The sequence below is a fragment of the Corvus moneduloides genome, chromosome 7 (genome assembly GCF_009650955.1).
Source record: "Corvus moneduloides isolate bCorMon1 chromosome 7, bCorMon1.pri, whole genome shotgun sequence".
Classification (NCBI taxonomy): Eukaryota; Metazoa; Chordata; class Aves; order Passeriformes; family Corvidae; genus Corvus; species Corvus moneduloides.
The window spans coordinates 15,700,788-15,724,101 of record NC_045482.1 but is presented as its reverse complement, the minus strand read 5'-3'; the positions used below and the strand labels follow the sequence as shown (position 1 = coordinate 15,724,101).

General features: G+C 38.6%; 1 protein-coding gene across 5 annotated transcripts in view; it reads right to left on the bottom strand.

The window, feature by feature from the left end:
- The window catches only part of ZNF385B (zinc finger protein 385B), a 165,441-nt gene that overhangs the window by 128,555 nt on the left and 13,572 nt on the right, over nucleotides 1–23,314 (bottom strand). For 3 of the 5 annotated variants that reach the window (XM_032114890.1, XM_032114889.1, XM_032114888.1), the window contains exon 2: nucleotides 4,181–4,483. In XM_032114890.1, the coding sequence (XP_031970781.1) occupies nucleotides 4,181–4,481 (301 nt within the window). In that variant the 5' untranslated portion in view covers nucleotides 4,482–4,483. Of the gene's footprint in view, nucleotides 1–721; nucleotides 809–4,180; nucleotides 4,484–23,314 lie in introns of those variants that run through there. The other 2 variants (XM_032114895.1, XM_032114894.1) reach the window with 2 other exon arrangements.

Here is a 23,314-nt window from a genome sequence, read left to right as displayed (position 1 = left end):
CTAATCTCTGTTGCCACAAGTGGAAGAAACCCTGCCTTGTTCATACTCCCTTGTTCTTCTCCCATGCCCAAAAATTGCTGGTTTACGTTCTCCCTTCCACTCCCACTAGGCCCTTTTTTTGACCTGGTTTAAGTCACAAACACAACAGAAGTTTAGTCATTTATGTATTTATTTTGTTGTATTAACAAATCCCTGGCTGTCATTGCTGTGAACCAGATTACAAAAGTGTGTGTTTATAATCCCTCAGAAAGTCAACCTGTGATTATTTCCTCAGTACTGCAGTGTTAACACAACGAATTGTAGCACTGTTCTTTACAAAGAATCATGGTATGGGGTCCTACAGCATTTCCAAAACTGTCCAGCAACGTCCGAGATTTCAAGAACAAAAAGGCAAAGCTGCTACCAGAATACTCTACACCCTGAGAGCCCAATCACACCTCCAGCCAAACCTACAGAAAGATCACGTGGGCATCAAGGAGTGCCACCTGGCCCTAAAGCACATCTGCTCTTTAAAACAGCCTAGGACCCAGGGAAAAGGGATTCTCCTTCGCCCACTTTTAAATCTGGACACTTTCTGTAACAAAAATGAAACTTCCCTACGCTTTTCCAGAGATCTGTAAAATCTGGACTTCGACAGGCATTTCTAGGACACTTCCTTAAAACTACACCAACTGTTCCCTTGTTATCATGGGGGCAAAGGAGGGAGAATCAGGAGACTCACCAGGAGCTACCACCCCATGGAAGAAGCAATTAGAATTCCTGAAGCAAAATCGGGGTCACATCCGAAGAAGTGGGAGGAATACAAGGAAGCCACGCACGGAGCAGCCCCCAGCCGGTATTAGCGAAGAGCCCGCAGTTTTCCCTCCCCACACCGGGATTGGTAACGCGCGGCTCCGCGCACCGCCCGGGCTGCAGCGCCATCGCGTGGGAGCCTTGCATCCCGCACCCCCGCCGCCTCCCCGCCTCCGGAGCATGACCCCGTCCGTCTTCAGCTCTGGAACAATTAACTCATTAGCTCGCTGTCAGCAGAGAGGAAGCGAGCAGACCTCAATTAGCACTTAGCCAAGTTCGTGCCATACGCTCACAACTGGCTGCGGCCCCTGTGAGCAGCGGGTGCCTGAGCCCGTGCTTCTAGCGGGGGCAGGTGGGACTCCAGGTACCCGAACAGCTGGGATCTGCCCCGCGCCGGTCGCCGCTGCAGGCTCCAGCAAGGCCGGCTGACTGAAAAGCTTTGAACAGGCTCACTCCAAAACACATCTCCCCAAGGCTGCAGGAAACCACCCTTCCTTTTCCTTTTTCTTTATAGGAAATAAATAATTTCCAGCTGAAGCTGCGAAGGTAAACACACACTTTCTTACTTTCCTGAGACTTCATTTATGTCCTTCTCACAGCAGCCTGTCCGTACATCATGTATGCCTGGCACAAGGGTAGGGATGGCCCAGGAATGGCAGCACTGACAAACTTCAACCTGAGCTGCAGTAAGACATGATGGGCATGGCTGGTAATAAACAAGCACTAACATAAGCAATAGTGAAGGCTCTAACACCATGTGCAATGTACTTTCCAAGCAGAATGCTCTTTTTCCCAACACACAGTTTTCAACACCAATGTAAAGAAAAGGAGGAGTTCAATGAGTGGATCAAATCACCAAAGTCACCTAATGTAGTCCATTAATTCCTTGGTTTTGGCAATATAAAGAAAAGCAGCTCTTAAATCTTTATTTTATATGGAATCCTCCTTGCTATGAAGAAATTCAAGTTGCATGTAGAGGTATAATAGCAAAAGAGCTTGTATAGTTCAATAGCTAGCAAGGCAAAATAAACTAGAAATAGAGTAAGTTTTTTTGAAAAATACATTGCTAAATACATTTTTAAGTCCTATGACAATTGCACCCTTACTCTAAATACAAAGAAGGAACTTTAAACTCATCTCTACAATATGACCCAGGTATCAAATCTTAATAAACATTCCAATAGTGGTACAACAAGAACGTTACCAGCCAGTTAAGAGCAACAAATTGAGCTTATAGTTGTAAAATGTAGTGAAAGTGAAAAATTAAAAGGACATTTTCTAACAGCTTAGGGCCACCTGTCACAGAGAGGACCACAAAACAGAATGAATATGGAAATATGTCTCATCTCCATTTATAAGAAAGTCCACCAAGTGTCAGGGAAAACTAGAATCAGTGATCCATCAATTCTGTCACGCAGAATCAAGATAGTTCTGGCAGGTCTGTAATCATAGTTTCTGAAGTGTCAAGGAACATTTACAGTCACCTCATTTTCCAGTGGGAATATTATTAATTTCACATTCATCTTTTGAACACAGAGGAAAACTCCAACCTGACATTGGCAGGAACTTTTGCAGAAAGTTTCCTAAAGTGTGCTGAACTGTTCACTAGGTGGTTTGTTAGAAGGGTGTAGCTATAACAGTGAAGTATGAGAGGGGCTATTTGCTTCCTTTGCATGTGGAATAAAGTCCATTCACTGGTCAGGTGAGATTATTATAATTGCTTTCTTACCATCTGCACAATTAGTTCTGCTTACAATGTTAGCTGAAGAAATGGGAAAGGAAGACTTACATTACAAGAGGTAATAAGACTCCAGAGGACATGGACTAAAACCGAGCCTGGATAATATCAATTTATAAGAAAATTAATTTCTATTTATTTTGGAAAATGTTCTTTGAGAACTACATCTCAGTAAATCTTATTCTCCCACTGGTTCTTAACAGTATATTAAATAGTTTATGTGATCATAGTAATAATGAACTGTCTACTGTAAGCCAGTTCTTTCTTTCAAATGCTATGAACACAATATCCTATGAAAACAGAATGCTTATTTCAACATGCACTGGATAGAGAAGCATAACTAGTACACAACTAGGATATAGTCTAATATAGAGATCGGTGAACAAAGTACAAAGAAACGTGAATTTTGACTCTCAAGCTATACAGTAACCCCAAAGCATGTGCTCCAGCAAACAATTGTATTCTGAGCATCAGAGCACTCTTTGAGTAATGGTGCCAGAGCATCAGCTGTGATCCCCAGGAATGACAGCACAGGCACCAGATGAAGGGGTTCAGATAACAAAAAGCAACAAAAATAGAAAATGTTTTTATATGTTTGCATTGTAGATCAGCATACAGAGGAATCTTAACTCAGTCATGGTGTCTCAGAGATACTCAGTTATTTTAAGAATGCACACAATTAACTAATCTAGATGTTACTCAATAGGAATTCAATCTTTTGGATCACACGCCTTACACAAGTGATATCATTACACTACTTAGTTCTAAATCAAACAAAACAGTACCACAGACTTCAAAACAAGTTAAATTCAGTTAACGAGAAACAAAATCAGAAAAAAGAAAAAGCTAAACCCTTCAATGTAGCTTGACTGTTTCTATATAAAACAAAATAAGAGAAACCAAAGCCAGTGTCTTCATGTAGCAAATAAAAACAAATATTACAATTAAGAAAACTTCTTTTATGAAGATTTAAGATCTGTTAGGTTTTTCTCAAATAGCTAAGAACTGAGCCTAACACTGAAATAAAAAAACCTACCATCCCCCCCCCAAAAAAAAACAGAAAAGCATATTGAGTGCTTTGAGTCTTTACACCGTGCATGCTAAACACATTTTGTCCAAGCACTTTAGACTTTTGTTTTGCCTAGTAAGTAAAAAGTCTTATTTTGAATTACTTCTTACTTAGAGATCTTTTCCAACCTAAACCGGTTCTATGAGTGAGAGTAGTTAAAACCCAGATGACTAAAAGCGGACAGAATGAAAGGGCCAGGCCTGTAATCTCTCCTCCTTTATCTTTCCACTACTAGATTTCTTTTAAAAGTTTCTCCTGTACATGTAGCATTCCTCCAGAACTTTCTTTTGGGAACAAAAGCAGATGACAAAATATGTATTTGGATCCACAACAGTTACTTTTAAGTAGACCATATCTCAAGGTCCAACACAGTAATTAATCCCACATTAATGGAATATTGCCTCAATACCACTTGGCTTCACAGGAAAAGAAATACACTAGTAATTCTGAATATGGCAAAATAATATAGATTAATACTGATAGTTAATAAGTTTAATGGTTATGTTGAGTGGAGAAGGTAGAGCTTAAAAGCTTCCTTAGAATTCTTGACCAAAATCCAACATCTCAAACTAATTATGTACCTGTGCTTGTACTTGCAAACAAAGTGCCAGGAGCTGTACTTGCAGGGAGTTTTCCATTATTTAGCTGCTTCACTCTTTTCAAGTGAGACTTCCCGTTGTAATGAACTTGAGCTTGCGCTGCAGAGTTGAGCTGGATATTGCACACCTCACAGAAGGAAAACAGTATCTTCTTTTTTTCTTTGCTTAATTGATAATCCTGTCTGTCATTCCTCAGTCCTTTTTCTTCAAAGACCCGTAGAACAGCTGGTTGATTCATAATCCCATCTTCAGTTATGTGGTCAGGACTTAATGGACGCTTCATACCTACAAAGAAAAGAGACAAAATTGTTACTAGATAGAAACTAATCCTTACTGTTAAAACTGCATTTTCTTTTTTAAAATGCTACAATGCAGGACCCAATGACCAGTTCAAACAAATAAGGTTCCAAACTGCAGAGGCATTGCTTAATATAGAAATAAATGCATTTGTGACACAGCACAGAGCCCTGAAATAATAAGTTGGCAATATATCACAGTCTGTGCACAGCAACTCACAACAACTCATTATTTTGTTCTGCAAGCTCTCTATTTTAAAGCAGATTTATTATTGCATTCTAGCAGAGGTTAAGATTATGTTCAAATACATTTCCTCTGCCTTACTAAACACTGGTTCCAGAGCTTTTTACTTTCCAGTGACCATAGCAGTGCCCACTGCTTCAAATACAGTTACTCAACAAAAAGGATGCCAACAAGAGATGTTATGGAAACACTGGAAGAGAGCAGACTGTTCAAATGAGACTAATGAAGCCTTTCCACTTTCACATACATTCAAATCTTCAGCCTCATACAAGCATTGTATGTCATCTATATTAGTCCATCAATACCTTCACAACTCAAACTATTGCACAGAGGAAAGCCAAGTAGACATTAGTCTTGCACAAACTATACAAAATCATGGTAAACTACAGTCCCTGAACATCAAGCCAAGAGCCTGAAGTATTAACTTGCCCCAGAGAATAAAAACCTCATCACGATCAATGAATCAAGCTGCACAAAGAACAGTTTTGTATATATAGGGGGAAGGCCTGTATTTCATTTAAGGTATGGTGCTAAACCAGCAGAGGAGACATGTGGGTTCTAGGGTAACTTATATAGAAAATAATTCTGTTTTCTTAGCTACACAACTTGCTGTTTGTTCTTTTCCCCCACCACCCAATTACTCTGGATGACCAAAGGCTGGCTCAGAGAGCAGTGCACAAAAGCAGCTCTTTCTAGGCAAGAGTGCACCTATATTCAGCTTTCAAAAGCCAGGGACTTCAAACACAAGGTCCCTTTTCCAGCCCGGGAATCAGAGCAGCACAGAACTTTTTGTACACCTACCACCCTGTTAGGCAGGAGCACTGAGAGACACAAACAATGAAACCAAAAGTGGCAGCAGTCCTCCCCAGAAGAGTGTAGTATTCAGAAGTAACACTAGAGCACCCCTCTCATTATCCAGGTAAGCATATTACCAAGAGAAAGTCTGTTCTGTTCTCTGGCACAGGGATGTACAAAGAAAAAGCTTCAGAAATAGTTGAAGTCATTTATATGGTTAAGAGAGTAACTCATCACATTCCTAACTCTAACCCATGTTTAACATTTTAGTATTTGTACAGATTCTTTCACAAGTACAATACAATGTCAAGTATTCTAAAGAGACTTCATGTATTTGTTTCTTACATGTGACAGTTCTGTCACTGAACAAACAATATTAACAATACATTAAGATACACATCACATCAAATAAAAATAAAACTAATTATTAAAAATAATTCTAGAGTACAGGCACCTAATTAATTTAAAAACAAAATACTGGTGATCCTGAAAACCTAGGCTAGAGACTGTCACACTAAATCATTTAAGTGTAAGTATCATATTTCAAGGCCAGCAACCAAGATCCTCGACTCAGCTGAGCTAAGATGGCATTTTCATCTGAAAATTTAATCCACTTAGAGCTTCTGTATTTGTTATTTTTCAATGTATTTTAAACCATAAATAACCCCCCCTAGTCCCTTTGTTTTCTGTTTTATTTCAACATCACCGTTGCAATTTTTGTTTTCTGAAGTAAAAGATTTTGAAACAAAAATTCTTTTACAAGTTGTACCTACAAATATAATTATATAATAATAAAATAGGTTACAGATTAAAAATCCTGGCCTGTCAGAAATCTTGTACGTTTGGTTGCAGACAGAAAATAATCCAAAATACAATTCAGCAATTATTTCAGTCATCTATAAGATCTTAATGAAGCTCAGTGTTTGGGTACCTTTAAAATTGACAGAGACAAACATCTGCATTAGGAAGCTGTGTGGACCAGAGGGAAGACTGATGGAGCTCCCTGTAAGAGCACCAAAGCCTTTCCAAGGAGGGTTATTTTGGAAAGCACCAGGCTGGTACTGCAGCAGCACATTATCACTGCAGCACTGCATGTTTCTGCTTACTTTCTTCCAACGGAACAAAACCTTGGTAGAGCCCGGTATTTGCTCAAATATGGAACAAAGCAGAGCACATGGGGAAAATCAGAACATTTGCCTCAAAAGTACAGTCCTGACATCACTAAAATTGTTTAGAAATATGGACACACCCAGAAAGAAAAACTGAGCACAGCAAGGAGTCACACACTGTGCCTGCACCCTTAGGCATCCCAGCTGCCAGTCTAGAAAGAAAATTAACCTTCAAATAAAAAGAAATCACTGTCCAAGTTCCACTTCTATTTTAACAAAATAACTATAAATTCAGTTTTACTACAAAAGCTGCATACACAAGACGAACAAGTCTTTGAAGAAATCTCTTGCTACCAAGTTAAGAATTAAAAAATCCAAGCTAAAATTTTAAAATAACCTTCATTGCCTGAAGCTCTGCATCTAAATTAAAAGGTGACCTGATTATAAGCAGCAATGACCTCCCAGCAACTGATGGGAGCAGGAGATGCAAGTCCCTTCTGAGAAAATGCCTATACTGTGCATAGGAGGGCTTGCAGCAGCATACCCTGACCAGTCCAGCCCTGGAGAGAACCTGTCCATGCAGCCAGAGACAGAACCGTGCCAGCCCTCAGAAGTCTGCCAAATCCCAGCCCCCATCCTCCTGGGATTTGGAGACCTGAACATCTGGTAAAGCTAATCACTTATGATTGAAAAGCTTTGTTTAGTCTCTTCTAGAGTTTTTAAAAAGAAAATGTTGGTGGCAAACATGCACTGAGATTTTAAAGTACGCCCATTTTTCCACACACTAATACAGCTTTTACCATGAATGAGTACATCTTGTGGTGTATATATTTGTTCAAAAACTAAAAAGGTTATTACATGCAAAGAAAGTTTCCATTGTTTTCAAAACTTTGTCTTCTTCTTTTCTTCTCTGATGTTCAGGTTGGAAAAACACACCTTTGAAAATCTCCACTGAAATATCCTGTTTCTAGAATATACAGAACAAGTACAATTCTGCATTGAGTCAGTGTTAAGAATCTCATCATGAATGAGGTTTATCTTGTACAAGCTAACCTTTCTTTAGAAGGCTATCTGAATGCTTTAAACTTTTATGAAAGAAACACGTACACACACATTAAATGGTAATAGAAAAAAAAAAACCCCAAAACAACAAAAAAACCCCACAAACAAAAAACCAACCAAACAAAAACCACCAAAACCCCCACAAACAAAAAAACTTTCATCTTATTCTCTAAACTTTGTAGTCACTCAAATTTATGCAAGCACACATCTGTCAAGTGTTTTTTTCTTTCAAAAAGAGCTTATTGCTGCAGACAGACTGTGAAGAGTTCTGGGTGGTACTTGTTCTCACCCACCAGGAGTCAGATACGAAACAGGGCCATTTCATTCCTCAGGTTTACACATAGCTCAATAACATTATCATGTAACAGAAGCAGCTACTTGAGATTACAGTCAGTGAGCTGAGAATAAAGAGAAGTTACATAGTCACTAAATTATGTGAAACCAAAAAATAATTTAGAGTAATTGTTATAGGTAGGATTGTGAAGTATTTAGAAGTTGGTTTAAGAGTAAAAACAAGAATATGTGCTCATTAAAAGGCAGAAAGGTTGGGAATCATCATATGGAGAAAAGACACTTGATCAATCCTGCAAGCTCACAATTCTTTATAACCCGAATAAAGCATGGTGTAAGACAAGGCTTAGCAGCAGCTGATACATAACAATATCCACAAATTAAACTGTCCCATACAAAAATGACATGATTCTGTCATACATTACAAAGGTTGTCACCATATTTACTCACTGAGGATTAGACCCAATTAAAAACTGAAAGGTGAGAAAGGGAAAACAAGAAAAACAAAGCAGGAAACACAGAACAGCATCCATATATCCAGCTGAAATGATCCAGAAAAACGTTAAGTCTGTAAAGGGATTGTATGCCACATCAGTCTTTCTCTTGCAAAAATAAGTTCTGATTCAAATCAGATACACTCAGTTTTATTCTGATCAAAATCAGAAGAGGAAGCAATGTAAAGTATAAGACCTTTTCAGGTATTTGACATAAGCTGTTACCAGACTAAACAGGGCTGTCCCTCCATCCCATTTCCTCCCCAGTACACAGAACTGATCTATCTCAATAGATTCTGCAAACAATACTGGAGCAAGAATAAGTTAGTGATTTATGACACCACATTAAAATTCTGAAGTGTCATGAGATACCCTGTTAGGATTTCTGAAAACACATCTTCTCAGCCTCTTGCAGCTGGCAAAGAAATCTAAGCGTGGATATCCTTTGTACTTGAAGCTCAAGGCAATTAGCCTTTCAATTTGGCTGGCTAATTTACTTTTAAACAGAGTTGTTCTTTCAGAGGAGCTACAAAGAAGTATTATATATAGTACAGTGCTGTAGGTGAGAATGTGCAAATCTTTACTCAAAGGAAATAAGCTTTGGTTATCCTAATGAATTAGTGATGGTTACACGATGCATTCTTTTCCTGAGTGCTGGTCTAAACTTTTGCAATGCCCATTCCTAATTAGTTGATACTTCAAAGAACCGCTATGCTGGAAATGTAATTAGACTGCCTTTCCTCTGTGGATCTGTGCCAGGTAAGCAAAAAAGAAAACGTATTTTAACAACTTACATATGGGCAAAGAAAATTTTCTCCTTTAGCCTTTGGAAATAATCAAATGCAGTACGGAAGACAGAGGAACAAATACCAAAATTAACTGGCTTTCTATATTGTTACATTTCCAAAAAGGTTCATTCAGACAGTTGGGGGAAGGGGGGGAAGTGAGAGACCCAGAACCCAGCCTTGTGTTATAATCCTTTTAAGCATCTCCTATGGAGAAAAACTATCTCTTCAATGATATGAACTAGTGAAGTCTGCATGTGTGCCTTAAGAGCTGTGGTCTTGCAGTGGAGAAGGTATGATTCCCTAGTGCCTCATCTCTACCACAAAACATTTACACACACCTCCCAAAACTAAAAAAATACAACCACCCCAAAACCACACAAACCAACTTTGAATACCTCCAGAGCATTATTTAAAAGAAACTCACTAGAACTGTTTTTTACACGTCTTATGACCTTTCTTATATTTTTAGACAATATTTCCCAAACACAGATAAACTATCAGGAGGCATATGGTTTGCACCATCTGGGCAACAAGTTCTTTTGGGATACTGTGGCGAACAGCATATGCATAGTGCCTTGTGCACAGTATCCTACAGAGTTAAAAAAAGCACTAGAGATTATTTTGAAGCCAACCTTGAAAAATCCCCCATATGTTTAAGGGACCTGTTTTGTTTCAGAAGATGTGTTCCTCTTTCTTTCAGTACAAACCAAAACAGAGAACTGCCATGTTTAATCTTCATCTTGTTCTGAAATTCCTCAAGGAGGCATCATATTCTGCAACATCTCCACCTGTCAAACTATTTATTACCCATCCATACATATCTGATCAACTCTTGATTGTGTCTTTCATCTCTGCTTACAAAATCCATGAAATGTTTTTATTCAAAGTTACAGTTAAAATTGGATGGTTCAGAAAAGTAAACACATTTTTATTCCTTAAGACAGATAAAGAATAATCAATTAGTCACAGTACACAGTCCAAACTAGGCTAAGTAATTTTTTAGCTTTAATTTTGATGCTAGTTTAGCAATACAAAGAAGAATAGAAACTCAACTTGCTATTACTGTGCATGAAAAGTTTTGAATGGTGTAGTATGACAAATGGCTGACAGCCTCTTCACTAACACATTTTACAGCATTTAACATTTGAAGGAGATTCTCTTCAAACTATAAAAACAGATGGTTGGTTTACAACACAAACATTAGCTGTTCAGCACAAGGTAATTCAGAAAACTGGAAACATTCAAGTAGCTAGCAGTTTGCTTTGCTTTACCAGCCTTGAAATTTTCCACGTTAAGGAAACCTAAAATTAGATCTACTGCACTAGACTGTGTGCTCAGCTAAACTGGAGAAAATAAAATCACTTGCAACTCAGGTTATCACAGACTGCTGTTGCATGTGCCAATATCTGTAGTTAGCTCTAATTATAAGGTTGATCCCTTCCTCTGCAGCACCCATACTTAGAGATTTTTGGCACTCATAGCATTAACAAGAATACAAGAATCTATTTACACATCAATTTATTTGCCAAGCAGATATATCCTCACCTGACATAACACATCAGACTGCTGCCAAGGAGGCTAACCAAGTTTGGAGTCCAGACAGCTACCCTGGATTATGCTTCAAGACAAACAGATAGTTTTACAGAATTATCATAATACGATTTTGCTTGATGAACCATTTGACAAGTTGCTGCCTTCTACTCAGCAGTCTGTCATTAAGACACTACTTACCTTCAGTTAACTTGCACTCTAAGCAATCTTAGCTAATTAAAGAAGAATATTTAGATGCCCAAAGTGTCCAGCACATGGTTTAGATATAATTTTAAACATTTGTCCTCCCCTACTACATGCAGAAACGCATCGGAGAGAATTGACCTTTCAGGAAAATTGCTACTCAGCTCCCTTAGCTTTCCCTGTAACAAGTCTGTTGAACAAATTCATATAAAAATCCCAGTATCCACACTGCTATGCCTGGTATGGTATCTGCAACATACTCAATCACATGGTCTAGTCTGTGTTTTAAAAGAAGAGTCCATTTCATACCAACCATCACTGATTGTCTGTATCTGATCATATTTACATTCTATTTCATCCAGGAACTCTAGTTTTCTGTTAAAGACCTAGATCTCAAATATGCCATATTTCTAAAGCAACACCCAGGAAGAAGAAAAAAACCAAACCACAAAAATAGAGAGACTTAAATTAGTTTTTTTGGACATGGGCAGGATTCAAACATCAAACATGTCCAAATGCCAAACAGGCAGGGAAAAAAAAAGAAAATGAGAAAAGGAAAAAAAGAGAAAAAAAGTTTAAAAAATGGGATACTTTTAATTGTTTGAATATGAAAATTACAAGTTATTTTAACAGCAAATCCTCAAAGTTTTAAAAAGCTGTATTTTTGTAAGTAGAAATTAGCAAAGTGAGTTTTCTTATGTATATTTTCAATTTTTGCCATTTTCCCAATCTGCTTTCTTGAGACCAGAGAACTGTCTTATCAATTCCGAATTTAAAAAATAAATTGAATAATACCACCTCTAAGATAATTTTCTAGGACTATTTCCTAAATCTCTAAACTTCAACAAAGTTGCTAGATTGAGATTTTTACTTGTAACTTTCAAAGTATTCGATCCAGGTACTATTTAAATCAAAGGACTCCTTGTATTTCTCCCTACAAAACCACTGAATAACACAACATTAATTAGATGTATCTCCATCAGATTTTTGTCTTGGAAGAGCTGAATGCAAACCTATAAAGGGAAAATCCTGTAGAGCATATAGTTTGAACCTGCCTTCAACAATAAAAGGACCACAGAAAATAAGGGGTTTTTTAAAGAACAAATTACTTTTATACATTTAAGAAGCTTAAGATAACTTAAAGCCAACTGCAAAACAAATGGGTTTTAACTAATTGGACAACTGATTCAAGATGTAAGGTACTTCTCGTGAAGCATCTATTTTATTTATAAAAATAATTGTTCATGGCATGAACTTGCACAAATAAAGATCAAAACCTACTGACATAATCTGAGCTTCCTACAGGGTATCTGTACCTGGGTGTTACTTTATTTTGCTTTAGCATAATCACATGTGAAGAGTAAACCAATCTTTGGTCTCAGGACGTAAAAATAATTTCTACCTTCTTCAAAACATCAAGAATTCACCTCAGCATAAAAGGAAGCCACGACAGAAAGTCAGGTCTAGTAGATGGCTGTCTTGTTCTTATGTCTGACAATGCTAGGAACTGAATATAAGTTGTACTGGAAACCTTTAATTCAGGATAAAGCCTGGTAATGCGTGAAATGCCTGGGCACAAAACAAGAACTTTGAAGACTGTGTGAAAAGAATAGCTCGACATGAACAAAGAACATGCCACATTCAGAAAAAATGTGAGATTGAGATCTATCAGCTTGATTGGAAGCACTAAGAATACAAAGAACAGAAAACTGCAAGCATGATCTGTGGCAGTGAATGTCAATCCTAAAGTGCTCCTAAAAAGATGGTCCCAGATTAGTCATCATTCATAAGATGCTGTCATTGCCTATGTAAACAACTGCTTCTCTTTTGAGAATATCGAAACCAATGTTGCCTTATAGTATAGAGGACATCACACCTGCTTTGTCTTATTAATTACTTAAGATTTATGAACAAGTTATAAGAATATTACCCAACTGGTAGTGACAGACCATACAGTGGGTCACCTGGTTTGAAGCCACCTGCAGGAAGGCCAGGTTAAAGTTAGCACTGACCTGAACCTAACCCTTCACTTGCCCTTTTCTGTTTAAAGGAACCACAACTAAGCATATTTTGTGCCGATACTGAACTCGAAGAGATGTCTAGTGAAGTCGAAGATACAGCCACTCCCTAATTCCTCCTTGCGATGCACAGACCTCTCCTAAACTCAAGCTGCAAGTAACCTCAGGCTTCAAGTGACTGTTGCTTGCAAAATCCATTCTGAATACCTGTCTTATTCCACGTTGAAATACATACTTCCATAAAAAAATTTAAAAAGAGCCAGCCTTTTGCTAGTTTTGCTGACATTTCACACCCTGATCCAGAAATAGGACATGCATGTGCTTCCATGCTGTAAATAATCCACTCTGCTCTCCCCTCAACTAAGAGCCATGAGAATGAGTGCATTTGCTCATACAAATTTGGCAGACACTCCTCATTTCTGTGCTTTCCAGCCAGTGCAACCATATTATTGCTTTAATCTAATTTGGGTTTTATAAACTTTTGGACCTAACTAACTTTTACATTTTAATTTTAAGCTGAATGGTAGTACCTGAATTAAGAATTCATGTGGCAGATTGTTTGGGTTTCTTCCCTTTTATTATTAATTTGTATAAAATCAGTGTACTATTTGCATATCATACTTAATAGTAAAAACCACATGAAGATACTCGAGTAGTATATTGCTCTACCATAAAACCCTCACAACAAAGGTCCATTGGCAATTCCAGCACCACTAAACTGCATAAACTTCTTAAGCCCTGGACTCTTGTAGATATTCTACACCAAGTATTCTGGAGGCACTGAAAAAAAGAATAGTCAAGTCAGCTATTTGAATCACTAAAGTAGATGTCACTTCATTAAACTGTTGTTTCATAGAGCTCTGCAGACCCCTATGTAAGAAGGGCATGGATCTGCTGGAGAAAGTCCAGAGGAGGATCACAAAGATGATTAGAAGATGGAAGCACCTCTCCTATGGATGAGAGGGAGAGAGTTGAGGTTGTTCAGCCTGGAGAAGAGAATGGTCCAGAAGACCTTAGAGCACATTTCAGCACCTGAAAAGGCTATGAGAGAGCTGGAGAGGGACTTTTCACAAGGGTATGGAGTGACAGGACAAGACATAATGGCTTCAAACTGAAAGAGGATAGGTCTAGATTACATAATAGAAAGAAATTCTTCACTATGAGGGTGGTGAGACACTGGAACAGGCTGCCCAGACAAGCTGTGGATGCCCCATCCCTGGGAGTGTTCAAGATCAGGCTGGATGAGGCCCTGAGCAACCTGGCCTCATGCAAAGTGCCCCAGTCCATGGCAGGGGGTTGGAACTAGTTGGTCTTTAAGGTCCCTTCCAACCCAAACCTTTCTTTGATTCTATGGAACCTATTTCAGCTGGTACACAGACCAGCTAAGTGAGAAAACAGTAATAACACAAACCAAAATGGATGTTGTAAGTGCAGCAGGAATCAAATTGCATGATGCACAGATTTCTTCCTTTCAAAGATATTTGTAGTTGGTACAACTCAGAGTTTCCTACAAGGCCAGCTTTACTGTCTAAAATACTCTACATAAGGAACCTGTCACATGAATGACAAGCAGCCCTTCCAAAAAGGCAGATCTAAGTAACATTTTTCAAAGCTCTTATGTTCAGGAAAGAGGCTTAGTGCATAGAGCCAGGAACAGAGAAGATGAGGGAAGTGGCCTGTGGATATCCTCATGGTTCAGACTTCTGTCTTTGCATCTTCCCTGGGGAAAAAGGGAAAATGGGAGTAGAGGAGGGCCAGAAGATGTGCATTTCTATTCCTGCATCTGGAACAAAACTGTGGGGTGTCTTTTGCAAGCAATTTCATGTCTTTTTCTCCAAATTGTCCCCTCCATTTCCACATCAGCTCAGAATACACTGTCAAAGCAAGGGCACGTTTCACAGCATAGATTTGTGCTCATTATCAGCATGGGGTATGATGCAGTATGAGGCATCTAAATACCACGGCTGACACAGTACCTAAGAGAATAAAATTTTTAGTACGAAAGCAATGACAAAGACTAAAGGTCTGTCAAGATAAGAACCATTCAAGTTTGCCATCAAAATGAACAAATTATGGAAGAATCAACTTACACCCACCCATATTCCAGAGATGAACCCAAGGCACACAATTCCTCTTTTGCTGATTACTGCATAAAGTGAGCTTCTCATGGTGGTGACTGCATACCAACTGCCACGTTAACAAGCAGTGTCTTCCTTCAGACATTTACAAACATCAGAATGCTTATTCATGACAGTCCCACATATCATCTGCCATCCCAGATGGTGACTGGTGGGATGCTGATTTTGTCCTAAGGCAGTTACCACCCACCCAGATAGTATATGCAGGGCTAAATAAAAAGCATGTGCCATCTGCTGTCAAGTTTAGATGATTTGTTGAGACCTACTAGATTAGTTTATTTTAGATCATACAAATTGGGAGGCTATAGCTCTCTAACTGCCCAATAAAATAAGAATGAGTTGCACTGTAAATGCAACTAAATGTAAATCAAGAAGAAGTTAAAATGTTCTGCTGGGTCCACCTACTGACCTGGGAACAGCTAAGGTTTCTCACTGTGATCAGCAGCAAGAGGCACATACGGCCCACAAGTTCAGAGAGAACCTTAGACCAAGAAGCAATTTTGCAGAACTTAACAGTTTTCCTTGTCCTGAAAAAAAAATTTTAGGAATTTCCTTTCTTGCCAACAGGGTGTTTTTTCTACCTCCTTTTCTTACAATCTATATAGTGCTATCATTTTGCTAGTTAGTCTCCATCAATTCTTGCCCAGTTCCAATTTTTTTTCTACCCTCTCTGCAGAGTCTGTAGCTGTCATATTATATATACACAGAAGAAAGAAAAGACCATTAAAAGGCAGAAGTAGTATATCTTCTGCCCGCTTCACAACCAGCATAAACTCACTTCATCTGTCATATCCATTCATAGACGGTTAATTGAAAATACAGCCATTTCCCTAATACCAACTATTAGGCACTCAAACTACATTAAATAATTCTATCCATTCTTTTTAAATTATCTAATTAAATTTCTTTTTGTACATCTGTAAGTATCTAAAGCAAGCAGAGAAAATGGAAAAATGCATCCACAGAAGCATTTTTCCAAATCTTTTTAGATCACCAGGTACATGAAAACCTTTCGCTGAGGCAAGGAATTAACCCTTGCACAAAGTATAAAGGTCACATCGCTGTCTGCATGGATGAAGAAAAAGCACTGCTTAAGCTCAACCCTTAAGAAGTAAAATTTCAAAATATGGACAAATTGCCTTTAAATCATTAACATCAGAAGAACAGGACACAAAGGGGAAAGATCAAGAAGATCTGTACTGCACAGTAATGGGAGAGAGGGGTTGCAAAGGTCGCTGCAGGGGCCCTACACTGTCAGAGTCCCTGGCACTAAAGCCCACACAACTGCACCAGCAGAGATCCTCCAGGAGGCCCGGCAGCAAATGCTCAAGGAAGATGCCTCCAGCCCAGCACAAGTGCATCACCTCCTCCAGCATTCATACCATGAAGGGCAGAGGAACAGAATACACCAGTCAACTGCAAATGACAGCTTTCCTAAGAAAAAGCAGGGACTACCTAAAAAAAAGCAGGGACTACCTAAAAAAAAAAAAGCAAACTCTGGAAAACTACAGGAAAAGAAAAGGATTTGTCATTCCTCTCCCCACACACATGCAGCCAGCAGAAATGAGGGGCAACAAAGTAGATGCTCCATGCTCCTTAAGCATGTTTCCTTTCCCTTCTTTAAATGAGTGTTTGTACAACTGTCAGTTGTTTTAAATCATCCCAGACTGCTTCCTCTACTGCAGAGTTCACTAATCTGCACATCCTAGTGCAGCTCTCTGTAGAACACGTGGCTTTATTAAATGGCCAGGTAATCATAAATGCATTTAAAATTCAATACCAGTTATTTAAGACAAAAAGATCTGACATAAAATTATACAAGTCACAACCAGCCTTGTACTGCCATCCTGCATAGAACACAAGGCTGGCATCTGCTCTGGGATATAAACATCATTCCACCTGTCATTTTACAACTATGTATTTGAAGTCTTCACAGAATTTCATGCATACTGCTCCCCTAAAAAGTAAAAAAAGTCATTTTGCAAAGGGATAAACTTCTGATGACAGCAGTCACACAGAAAATTGGCCATTAATCTCCTCTGAATAAATATAACCCCCAGAAAGATGAAAGTGTGAGCAGAATATAAATTTTTTGCACTAGAAAATGCTGAGGTTCACAACGAGAAGCTTTTACCTAAGCATTTTCAGCTGAAGTTATCTTTCAGAAGCCCATTTTACTCTCATGAGATATTTCTCTCCAGTCATTCACTTTTCAAAGCCCTTTGCAACTTTAAGATTGCAGTAAAGCTGACTTTTATACCTTATTTCAGTAGCTCTCTCCATTGCCCGAGCTGTCACATTCCTTGGAGACATTTGTTAGTTTTCAATTTCCTCAACATTTTATTAATATTTTTAGAAACCCATTCTTTTTTCCATGTGCAAACAGTTGACTTCGTAATGCAGAACATCATTGTGATAAACAATTCTTCTATTAAATCCTCCAATTAATGAAGATCTTGCTCTCTCACACTGGCTTACCTAGCTGATCTGTGCTCAAGTTGTCCTTTGCTGAATAGCTGATAACTGAACACAATTTCTATTAAAGGCAGTTTTAAACACACTTACTGCCTTAAAAGACCCAGCAGACTGAATATGCCTCCTGTGTTGATATCACAAGCATGAGATTTTGAAACATGAAACATTTGGAAAGGTTCACTTTGTAAAATCCAATTTATCAATCTGATGTCGCCTTTGCTTATGATACTCCACTCAAAAATTCAGGGCAACTAGCTCTCAGAATTATATCTTGCAGTATTAGGCATTTTTCTTAAGCCTGGGTCATGCAGTCATAAAAATCCCCAGGAACTCTAGCTTTTTAAATATCCTTCTAATCCTAGCAGAGCTGACTGAAAACATGAACCCTAAAGGCTCAAAAACTAGAAGGGAATTAAAGAGAAACCAATTTCAATTTTCTTCTAGATCTGAGATGATTTTTGAATGTTCAGAGCTGACAATGTTTAGGCAGGAGCATTTATGTTCTGTCAGCCATGCACTTGATCAGGGGTCCGGACTGCTGCTATGCTTTATCACTGCAAGAAACATAAGGCTTTAAAAAACAAAACCCAAACAAAACCAAACCTAAATTCTAGTCCTCATGTACTTCCGCCAGTGTTGCTTCCAGAGAGCCAGGGGTGGACAACCCAGTGTGCCACGACCGTCCTAGAGAGAGTGTCCTGCAAGGAACAGCTCTTCAGGGGCGGTGGCAATCCTGCCTGGGCAGCAGGGGATTTCAGCAAGTGTAGCGATTTCTCAGCTACAAGTGATCCCAGCTCTTGCGATTGAGCCCTTTGTGAAATCACCCAAGGCAAACTCGGGGATACAGAGAAGGAGCCTCGTACAGCAGCTCCACACAGGCAGCCTTTGTTGTCCAGCAGCCTCTGTGAAGGGAAGGCCAGGGACAAGAACGCCCTCCATCAGGGCTCGGGGACAGAGGTCATATGGGGAAGGCAGCGGGTGGGGTAGAAACCAACCAGCCAACTGAGTACAGGCTGTTACCACACTGAAACAAGGCATGCTGGGGGTGGGTCACTTTCTCACCATGACCCAGAGGAAGGTTGCTTATCTCTGGGGGAGATCGTCTTGGCCACAGGCTCCTCTTCTCCAAGGGAGTGCAGAGGGCTCTTCTGCCAAAGGCTCCCAGCCCTTCACACACCAAGACAAACCCTGAACAACCAGGCGTGTATTTGGTCATACAATCCAGGCACTGATTATGGGTCAACCCTGGCTGATGGTTTAATTTCTTTCCCTGCTGTGTGCAGTCCATAAATCCATCAGAAGGCAGGTGTTTTGTCTTCCCCTGTGTTGCCGCAACCTCCCCGTTTTTACAAGGGCATGTAGTGACAGGACACGTGGTAATGACTTTAAACGGAAAGAGGGTAGTTCAGATTAGTTATAATCTTAAACTATTTCACTATAGGAGTGGCGAGGCACTAGAACAGAGGTTGCCCAGAGAAGCTGTGGGTGCTCCATCCCTGGAAGTGTTCCAGATCAGGATGGATGGGGCTCTGAGCAACTTGATCTGGGGGAAGGTGTGTCTGCCCACAGCTGGAGGTTGGAACTCGATGACTTTTAAGGTCCCTTCCAATCCAAAACTCTATGATTATATAATTCCTTTATTTTCCAAAACTAAGGAATTCTCCCCGTAACTAAACAGGATCTCCTTTTCCCTGGCCAGAACCCTTCTCTGCACCCATCTCAGTCTGAACTTGTCACGAGCAGTAACCAAATCAGTTTTCTGAACTCCAGATGGACACTCACTGGTTTTGCAATTGCAGCATTAATGCTCCCTTATCCCTGAAAGGCAGGAAGGCTAGGAACCACTAGTTCATTTAACAAAATACTTCTAAACAATATACAAATAAATTTTTTTATTTAATTATGCTTCATTAGGTATGGTAATTAAGTGAGAGTTCTCAGCTATTGTAATTAATTCAGCTTATGCTAAATGGCCAGTTCAATCATTAGGCCAATCACTCAATTAAATGCCACATTATTTTTTTTAAGTATTTATCACTCCTTGGCTAACAAATGAATGAAGAAAGCCCAGTTCAACTGTCAGCAGAAACAGACTCATCTGCCATAGCAGGCGACACAGGAAAGCAACGAGAGTTCAGAGATACCACAAAATATCCTTACAAAGGAATGAATATTAAGGACTTCATTTCCAAAAGAAATTTCCAAATGTATACAGCTACAAATTTCCCACATACATTTTCTACTTCCTCTTGCAAAAATCCTGGTTTGTGGCCAGTTTTCTCTATAAAATAAGCAATTTTGTCAAAATGTTATTTTCAGAAATTGCATAGTCATTAAATACCATCATAAGCATCTGTTTCAGCAATGTCAAACAAGCATCACAAACAGAAAAACTGAAAACTTGAGAACTCAAAATTTTACAGAAGCAACTTTCAAAGGGTTTTTTTGTTTGTGTTTAACATTTAAAGACTTTTCCCCAAATTTAGGGCAGGAATCAATTTGAGAAGTGAGATAGCAGCTTTGTTTTTCAAACACTTTTAACCTATAATAAGATCTTTCAATTCAGAGACCCTTTGTGAACCAGGCTGATACAGTGCCAGTTTCCTCAGTCCTGCTCATGTTTTGGAATGGGGCAAAGCTCAGGTGGCAGTTGTAGCTGTGCTAGACGTGATCAACAAATACTCCTTCAGGAAATGGGGATGTACCCTAATGCCCAGTCTCCTCCTTTTGAGATACTAATGATCTCTCCTAAAAAAATAAGCAAAAACCCCAAAACACAACAATAAAATACACAACAGGGAGAAAGAAGTATCTTAATAGAGAGGGCTATCACTCTAACTCTGTGCAACCACAGATGCTACAGCAGAACCTTCAGCCACAGTACAACTATATACTACTATATACTCATCACCCTTGATCTTGTTCTCTAAAGATTTTCAAGAGTTGCACAGTCACCATTTGCATGTTGTTGAGGGTTTTTTTTGACTCATTGCATACTTGTGGCTAAGCCTAACATTCCTCCCACTGTAAAATTTCCCAAAGGCACAAAGAAGGGGAGGAACCTCCCACCACCTCATGGCCACCTTTGGATTTGCCCAGCTTCATAAGCTCCAGTGACCAAAAAATTCACAGATAATCATCTAAGGATTAACCACATTCAAAATGTCAAAAGCTGTAAGACACGTTTAGTCTGTCAACATGAGAAACAACACTTAGCAGGTTCCTCTATCCCATTGCCTGTCCTAACTTTGGGCAGACCAAAGTCCTTGCACAACTGCTTGTGCAAGAATGACACATGACATTATATTCCATTGCTCCATTGCTGGGCCAAGCATATACACAAAAGACATATATAAAACATATTATGAGCACCTTGTGAGATTTTCTTGGGGTTTTTTTCTTGCTTTGTCCTTCCCATGAAGTAGCAGTAGTTATCCAAATGCACAAGCCAATACCCAAATAGCTTTAACTCTCAAGATAGCACCTGCAGTATAGTTACCATTTATTGGAAATTTGTTTTATGCAGCTTTTCAGGGAGAAATTTACTGTGTTATAATACCTAAGCAGTACCTATTATATTTATAAGAAAACAAATTAAGAGACTTCATAGGCTCAAAACCAAGTACAGGTAGGTCACAAATTTTTTATCATGATTTTCTAACAGCATTTCAGGCTGCTGCAACGTAATTGCATTTGAGGTCTCCTTTCAGCATGAAGTGACCAATATCCTCCCAATTTTGCAAAGGTCTTTACCAATAACTTCTTTATCAGGCAGTTTTCCTAACTGCATTTTGAATTATACTAATCCAAATGAGAAGTTCCATACCTACTTACACTATTTATAGCATTAGGCATGCCTACATCAAAAGGAAAAAACATGACCTAGGTACTCATGACTCCATTTTTGCTCTCAAAACAATCTGTAGGGACAGTACACAGGCTGATCCAATGCCTACTCCTGGCATGACGGCATATCATAGAGATTATCTGAATAAATCCTGAATAACAATAAAAGAATGGTTTTATCACACACATTTTTTTAGATACATAGACAGACAAGATGAAACAGTATCATTCTGAAAGACTCTAACTATTTTTCATGTGTCTGACCATTTAGACTGTAAACAACTATTAAGTACCACTTCATCTGGTCTCTTGTTGACCTCCCAAAATCAAGTAGACAGATGGACCAGGAAACCACAAAGTTAAATTACTTTCTTTTTGAAGACATTAATCTGATTTTTTTAATGAACATGCTGACTTTAGGGCAAGCACAAATTTGGAGGGAAAACTTGAGAGAATGTGAAGCTTTCCCACCAAGTTCTTATTGCAACAACCTAAAAAAAGGTAGTATTGCCCCAACACTGAAATCATTAATACATACAGTCTGCCTACATTTTTCATTTCACATCCTAAACAATGTTACATTGTAGAAATAAACAGCTGCCACTTCTCACTCTTAAGATATCGTAAGATTTTTATTGTATCATATAATTTTTATGCAATGCACTTTCCGTTTTTAAACCACATATAGGCACTCTGAAATAAAAAACACTACACAAATTCAGATAATTTATTATCAGTGATAAGCATTAGGCATTAACATCATTAAACATTCTGGAAACAAGCTCATATGGAATACCAGTTTGCCTTTTTTTTAGTACTTAACTAGACTTCATACCATGTTCATAAAAAGACATGAAAAGAAAGAACATCAGCTGAATGTCCTAAATCACATCACCCAAACAATTTACCTTAGCATATTGCAGAACACTGAAATAAAATTTCTCCAATGTAAAATGCAGAAAAATTGTAATGAATTCACTGAAAGTAGAACAGAAATCTAACCAAAGAAAGCTGTGTGGAATAGCTATATCCTATACAGGAAAAATAAGTTATATTTCAAAGTAATTGTTGTGCAAGAGAAATAGGAAAAAATAAATCGGTGTCCTAAAACTGTCAGTGAGTGAACTCATTTGGGAACTACAGCTGTTGTGCTTTAGAGATTTGGATTAAAATCCATCATTATCTTTCAGTTAATACTCTTTCATCGACCAATCAGCAGTCATATGGTGTTTACCAACCCTGGTCACTTAACCCACTTGAATGGCCTTTGTGCTATAATTTGTACTTCAATACAATCAGATTACTTCTAATCTAAATGATTTGTGTCCTTTATGGGACAGATAAACACTAATCCCAAGGTTCCTAAAACATAGCAAGCCTAAACAGTGCCACTATGGCATCCATTATTTGCCATTTTAATACAATATTTCATTCAAGTTGGGAAATACTTGATTTGATCATACTGACCTTGCCTTTTAGATACTCATTTCAAATTTCTTATACAAACAAAGAAGAAAGATTTTTTTAGCAGACACCACCACTCAGCAAAATCAGCAGCAAAACAATCAATATGCTAATACATAGATACCACTTTTTGATCAAACTATTTCACAGGAAAAAAAAAATTAAATAAGACTAAGCAAAGAGGAACATTTTAAAACTAATTTTTCAGTAAGGAGTTACACGTTCAGTAATGGCTCACAGTCCTCAGGTATCAATTTTAAAAGTCTGCCTCCTCAGAATGGTTTTCCAAGTATTCAGTAGTTAAAATGTCTTCAACCATTCCTGTTCTTCAGTTAATCTTGGGTGACACTTGGAAGCAGTTG